Below are 6,835 nucleotides of genomic sequence, written 5' to 3' on the forward strand. Positions count from 1 at the left end.
CTGTTCGACAGTGGACTGGGCAGTGGACTCTCCTTAACTGGGAGTTTTTAAAAGGAGGTTTGATGGCCATTAGTCAGGGATTCTTTAGCTGTGATTCCTGCATAGCACGGGGTTGGACTAGAATACCCGTCCAAGATAGCTCAGATGGTAGAGCATGAGACTCTTAATCTCAGGGCCGTGAGTTCAAGCCCCATGCTGGGCAAAAGATTCCTGCATTGCAGGGGGCTAGACTAGATGGCCCTCAGAGTCCCTTCCAACCCTACAATTCTATGATTCTATGAAATAGTGGGAAAGATACTGAAGCTCTTTGGGCATCACGGCTTGTTCTGAGTTCAGAGGGTGGACAGAGCAAGAGGAAGCAATCGAAAGGAGGAAGGGAGGAAGGGAAACTACATTTTCTGTGACTCAGCCAAACCCAGCCCCCTCCCCACCATCCCCGTTCTTCCTCCTTTCTGTGTGGGGCCAAAAAGAGACATTCTGCTTCCCAAAGAAGGTGGTGGAGAGAGATCTCTTTCAAGGAGGTAAGTGACCCTCCCTGGGACATTTTTCTTATAACTAACTGCTTTATAGTATTCCAATTTAATTCCTCTAAATTCATGAATTTTATTTATAATCTTTCATAATCACATAAACAAACAAAACATTAAATTGAACATTGACGTCCTCTCCTCCCTTCCATTTTTCCTTCCTTACTGCTGCATATTCTATTTACTCCTTCCCCCCCTTTCTCGTTTCTATCTCAACGTAATTATAACTGCTGAATTTACTCTCATCCGGCTAATGTTTCAACCTGTTTGCAATGTTTTGTCAGGTATTCTACAAGCATTTCCCAATCTTCCTTAAATACCCCTTCTTCCTGATCTCTTGCTCTGCTGCTTAGATTTGCCAATTATGCATATCCTGTCATTTTCACCTGCCACTCCTCCTTCGTTGGTACTGCTCCCTCCATCTGTTCGTCAGATATTCTGCAAACATTTTCCAATCTTCCTTAAGTACCTTTTCTTCTTGATTTTTTTTTATTCTGCTGTCTGCATGGTCCACAATGCAGCTTGACTATTCTGTGCATCATATAAAAACTGTGAGGCCCCTCTTTCTGCTGTTCAGAGCATCTCACAGGATGATGGGTTGGTCGGTTCCATCTGATATCAAATCAAGATGAAGGGGGAAGAAAAAGCCAGTAGCTGGATGAAATGAATGAAATTTATTACGGTCCCAGACCAGATTCACATACCGTACTAAACGAACATAAAACACAATAGAATTAAGTTTGAATTAACAATTGAATATGACAGTAAGCAATACAAATATGACAGCCATTAGAAATGTGGTTTAGGTATTAGTCTCTAAACTATTATCTAGAGTTTGCATCTGAGGCCTTAGTCTTTGTAATAGCACAGCTTGTTCCCTTAGTTTTATGGCAGAAGTGCAAAATTTGGATGATAAAGCCAATTATTCTAGTTGCATGTAACTTTCAAAAAAACAACAAAGTATTTTATACACTGACTCCCCTAATGGAGATCAAGATTAGGGCAAACCTGGATTCATTCTTTGAAGTGCCCAAGTCTCAGCTGCAAGAATACAGCTCGTTTCCCCCCTCTTATTTGTGGATAACATTGCTGGATTGTATCGCTAGACTTCAAGGGACCAAAGTAAAGGAGTTTGCAGTGGGGTTGATTTTGGGAGGAAGGATTTTCTGATGCCCCCTTCCAGCTCTTCAGAAGATCATGTCATGGAATTGTGGCCTTATTGAGTGCTGTCCCTACCCTGCCCCCCAACTCTATTGTGTCCCAGCATTATTCCTCAGGGGTGGCTACTGTCTACAAAGTTTGACCTGCAATCTATTTGTACGTTTGGTAGGATTGTTGTTTCCTGCCTTAGAACACCATTCCCAATCTATTGTAGGCATTCTGTACATCAACAGGAACTCCAAGCCAATCCTTTTTGCATTTTGGTTGTTTTACTCTGCCTGAGGTTGGAATAGCAGATAAGCGAACTTGCACTTTTAGCTCTTGCCTGTGGACTATTGAGTGTCTCTTATTCAGGTCTGCGCTGTGGCATTTTCCCCACTCCAGGCTTCAGACAACCTGCCAAGCCCTCTCCCCCTCTATTCCCTGGCTGCTGGAAAGACTGGAGTTGTTGTCCAGCAACATCTCGAGGGAGACAGGGGTCCCCTAGCCCTGAATTAGATCAGTTCTCCATCTAGTACAGCATTGTTTACTCTGACTGGCCGCAGCTCTTTCAGGACCTTCTGGTGCCATGCTGCCTTATCCTTTAAAGTGGAGCTGCTGAGGAATGCTCTTGCTCATCCACTGGGTGATAGTTCTTCCATCCTTCAGAATGTAAGAAAAGCCTCAGAAAAGTCAGGGTTTGGTGGTCAGCTAAGTCCCATTGAGAAGTAAGAAGAAGATGAGGAGTGGGGTGGTGAAAGAATTATCATATGGTCCTGTGCTTATGTCCACAGAGGCAGGATGGCGAGCAGATTGTGGCTGATGGCTTGTGCGCTGGCTCTGATTCTGGATGTTGCAGCTCCTCAGGACACGGTGTGCCAAGCAGCCGCTGGCAGAGATGGGCACCCAGGGACTCCAGGCAGGGCTGGGCGCCCAGGACAGAAAGGAGATATTGGCGAGCCAGGTAAGATGTCACTGGAGAGACTGGAGAAGGGAGTGGCTTCACAGGAAGAGAGGAAATGGCCTTCTAAGAAATTTCACTGTCAAATTGTTGCTAGAGTGGTTTTTAGTTTGCTTGTTATAATAAGAATAATAATTTATTATTTACACCCCGCCCATCTGGCTGGGCTTCCCCGGCCACGCTGGACAGCTTCCAACAAAATATTAAAATACAGTAATGCATCAAACATTAAAAGCTTCCCTAAACAGGGCTGCCTTCAGATATCTTCTAAAAGTCTGGTAGTTGTTTTTCTCTTTGACATGTGGTGGGAGGGCATTCCACAGGGCAGATACCACTACCAAGAAGGCCCTCTGCCTGGTTCCCTGTAACTTGCATTGTTTCACCACTGTTGTGTTTTTCATTTTATTTTGCACTATCATTGTAGCTCATTTTGTTAAGACAACTGATGAATGAAAATGATTAGTAGTAGTAGTAGTAGTAGTAGTAGTAGTACCCTGAATGGGAGAGAGCAGAGCAGATATGGCTTCAAGACCTAAGTTTGTGTCTAACTAACTAACTAACTAACTAACTAACTAACTAACTGTCAGGGACTGGACAGCGGAGGAATGGTGGAGACCACCTCCTCATCCTGACCCTTCCAGGGGAAGAAGAAGACAGTATAGATTTAGAACAGAGGTTTGAGGAAGGTCACAGCTCAAAGTCAGATGAGGGGGGAAGTTGGGAAATCATGAGAGAGCCGGGACAACACCTGGCTGACACGTCATTAGAAAGCATGCCAGACCCTCCATTTCCCAGAACCCAGTGAGCCTTAGAAGTAGGAGAGCAAAGAGCTTAAAGACAGAGGGCGCTTAGTGGCACCTGTAGAGCAAACGATGAATGAGGAAGTAGGAGAGACGGTCATTGGAGATTCACTCAGGGCAACGCCACTATCCAAGAGGCTGGGTTCTATAGCTTCTCTCTGTAAAGATTGAAATAAAAAAGGACGGTAAGAAACTTATCCTTGTCTTTATAACCAGCCAGGAGTCGCTGACAGCATCCTGACACTAACTAACTATATATCCCCACAATTTCACATAAAATTCCAATACATGATTTTTTTTCTTTATTTTTATCAGCTTCCTATCCCATTTTCCATGGTGGTTTTTTAATATATATATTCTATCTCCTTGCTGCACCCTATCTCCACTCTTTTATATCATAACCATAATACAATAATCTCTAATTATTTCTGTTGCTCATAGTTCCTGCTCACGAATGCATATAATAATATTTATTTAAATAGTCTGAAAAGGGCTTCCATTCTTCCATAAAACAGTTGTCATTAAGTTCCCTTATTTTAGCCGTTCCCTTTGCTGATTCAGCATAGTCCATTCTGTCCAACTAATATTTACCCAGAGTAGACCCATTGAAATTAACGAACCTCAGTTAGTTGTGTTCATTTATTTCAATGTGTCTATTCAGACAACCCTTGGCAATGCCTGGGCTGGTCTTCTTCCCTTGAGCCATGACAAGAAACACACATGTTTTTCTGCTTCTCTTTCAGGGAGGGCATCAAGGAGCACAGGCATACAGGGACCCAAAGGTGACCCAGGGCAGCCAGGCGCACCAGGCACACCAGGTAACCAAGGCTACCGAGGCCCCGATGGCCCCCCAGGCCCTCCTGGCGAAGAAGGAGAGAAAGGCCAGAAGGGGCAAGTTGGTGACAGCATGAAGCAGCCCAGAGCTGCCTTCTCGGCCTCTCTGAAGAACCACAAGCCTATTGGCAACGTAGTGGTATTTGACAATGTCATCACCAACCAGGATGATGGTTACGACCTCCAGACGGGCAAATTTACCTGCAAGGATGCTGGGTACTACTACTTCTCCTTCCAGGTGATTTCCAGTGGCAACCTGTGCCTTCGCCTCATGCACCAAGGCAACCAAGTAGCCACCTTCTGTGACAACAACAAGCAAGGCCTCCTGCAGGTCAACTCAGGAGGGAGCGTCCTGTACCTGGCTAAGGGTGAGAGCGTATGGCTGGAGACCGACCCGCAGGGTGGGGACAACATCAACGTCAGCAGCGATGCAGACAGCGTGTTCAGTGGCTTCTTGCTTTTCCCGTCGGGCGCCTGAGGGACATGGAGGAAGCCAAAGCCATCCTCCAAACCCACCTCCCTCTTGCTACAAAGCTACATCCACAAGGACGCTTTTTCCAGATCAGTGTAACTGCATATATAGATGTTTGCTTCCTGGGGGTTGGAGGAGAAAGCCACAGAGTTTGAAATTTGAGGGGAAGCCACCCAATTCACATACACACACGCACACGCACGCACACACACACACACACACCTCAATACAGAAACTCAGTTAGCCTCTGAAATTCTCAATCCAGCAGATTTTGCTTTGCCATTCCCTGAAAAGAATCTGTGCCCCAAACAACATAATGGGAACTCTGCACACAAGTGAAAATGATGTAGACAATAGCATTATAATGGGGAAACTTCGCTTGCAAAAAGGGGTATATTTAGCAAAGTTGAAAGCGAAAAGGTGTATATTAGGAGAACTGAACACCGTTAGTGGAAATTAGTGGAAGTAATGTACACAACTGCATTATATTAGGATACATGTGCTTGCAAAAATGGGCATATCCAAAGGAATTTACACCAAAATGTGTACAAACCTTCATGAGGACTTTTTGATGTTGATTTTTTAAAGTTTGCAATCTGTGGGGAAAGGGGGTGAATGGAACTTAGGTATGGAAAAATGAGAAAGTGAGGGGAATTAAAACAGATTTATCCATTGCTAGCCCGCTTCTGCATTCCAATACATTGAGATTCCCACCTTCCTTCCATCATGGAACCCAAAGTGGTCAAAGAGGTGGCTCCAAACAGGTCTCCCATCCCAACCCAACCCATCCCAGCACTGACCAGACCCAGACCTGCTCAGCTTCAGCAAAGTGGTGACCTCATGTGTTCCCAGACCACACAGCCTGGGACATTCAGTCTTGTTCCTACTTGGCAATGAATAAATATTCAGAATTTTGAAACTGGGCTGTTCAGTGAGTTTCTTTGTGCTGAGACACTATTTTTTTAAAAAAAAATGTAAGCAAAAATACTTTGCATACACAACTCGAAAGGGGAAATGTCCAAAGCAGGGGCTGCCCTGACGTCTGCCTTCCTGATTCTTCAGTGAACATGGATGGAGGCAATAGCACTTCCTGAGAATCCAGGCAGGGAAACTGGGCAGTCCGGTAGAGTGTCCCTTGGGGTGGTGGCACCAATTGGACCCAGAAGAAAATGCAAGCAAGTGGTCAGTGGTGGTGACAGAGAAGCAAGGGGAAGAGTTCACTCAAGGAAGGATGGCAATGGAAATCAGATTTCCCAAGATGCACACATCGGAAAAGCCTAGGTACTGAATCAGGCCAATGGTCCCTGACCTATCCAGTTCCTTGCATCCCTACATCTGGCTCGGATTGCCCCCTGTCTGGAAAAACTAGAAAGCCACTGCCATCACAGCAAATAATACTGAGCTATATTGATCAGTGGGTCAAGTATAAGGCAGATTTCCATACTCCTATGTCTTAGGGAATGGGACACGGGTGGCACTGTGGGTTAAACCACAGAGCCTAGGACTTGCCGATCAGAAGGTTGGCGGTTCGATCCCCGCTACGGGGTGAGCTCCCGTTGCTCGGTCCCTGCTCCTGCCAACCTAGCAGTTTGAAAGCACGTCAAAGTGCAAGTAGATAAATAGGTACCACTCTGGCGGGAAGGCAAACGGCGTTTCCGTGTGCTGCTCTGGGTCGCCAGAAGCAGCTTAGTCATGCTGGCCACATGACCCAGAAGCTGTAAGCCGGCTCCCTTGGCCAATAAAGTGAGATGAGCGCCGCAACCCCAGAGTCGGGCACAACTGGACCTAATGGTCGGGGGTCCCTTTACCTTTATGTCTTAGGGAAGGGCATGCAGGAGGTTCCAGGTTCAGCTCCCAGCATTTCCAGGTAGGGCTGGGAGAGAGCCCTTACTAAAAACCTGGAGAGCTGCTGCCAGCCAGTATAGGCACTAGTGAGCTTGCTGGACCAGTGATCAATGGTCTGGTTCAGTATACAGCTTCCTCTCTTTAGGAGAAGGGCCTTTCCCCAGCTATGACTCTTCCTCTTTCCTAGGAGAGAGCATGCACACAGACCAGCCAGGAGGGTCTGCTTTGCCCAGTGTTGCAATCTATATCAGTCGAT

General features: G+C 45.9%; 1 protein-coding gene across 1 annotated transcript; it reads left to right on the top strand.

Moving 5' to 3' along the window:
• The first annotated feature begins 381 nt into the window (after positions 1-381).
• On the top strand, positions 382-5,653 carry C1QA (complement C1q A chain). Its single transcript, XM_081923869.1, has 3 exons — positions 382-521; positions 2,462-2,631; positions 4,172-5,653. The coding sequence occupies exons 2-3, from the start codon at positions 2,469-2,471 to the stop codon at positions 4,738-4,740; spliced, it is 732 nt and encodes a 243-aa protein (XP_081779995.1). The 5' UTR covers positions 382-521; positions 2,462-2,468; the 3' UTR covers positions 4,741-5,653.
• The last annotated feature ends 1,182 nt before the right edge of the window (positions 5,654-6,835 follow it).

The sequence above is a fragment of the Podarcis melisellensis genome (assembly GCF_964234715.1).
Source record: "Podarcis melisellensis genome assembly, chromosome: 8".
NCBI classification, from domain to species: domain Eukaryota; kingdom Metazoa; phylum Chordata; class Lepidosauria; order Squamata; family Lacertidae; genus Podarcis; species Podarcis melisellensis.

Bases quoted from the DNA above. Each gene is read 5' to 3' on its own strand.
- C1QA (XM_081923869.1), top strand. From the start codon at position 2,469: ATGGCGAGCAGATTGTGGCTGATGGCTTGTGCGCTGGCTCTGATTCTG. The intron at 2,632-4,171 runs GTAAGATGTCAC...CTTCTCTTTCAG, and splicing joins AGGAGATATTGGCGAGCCAG to GGAGGGCATCAAGGAGCACA.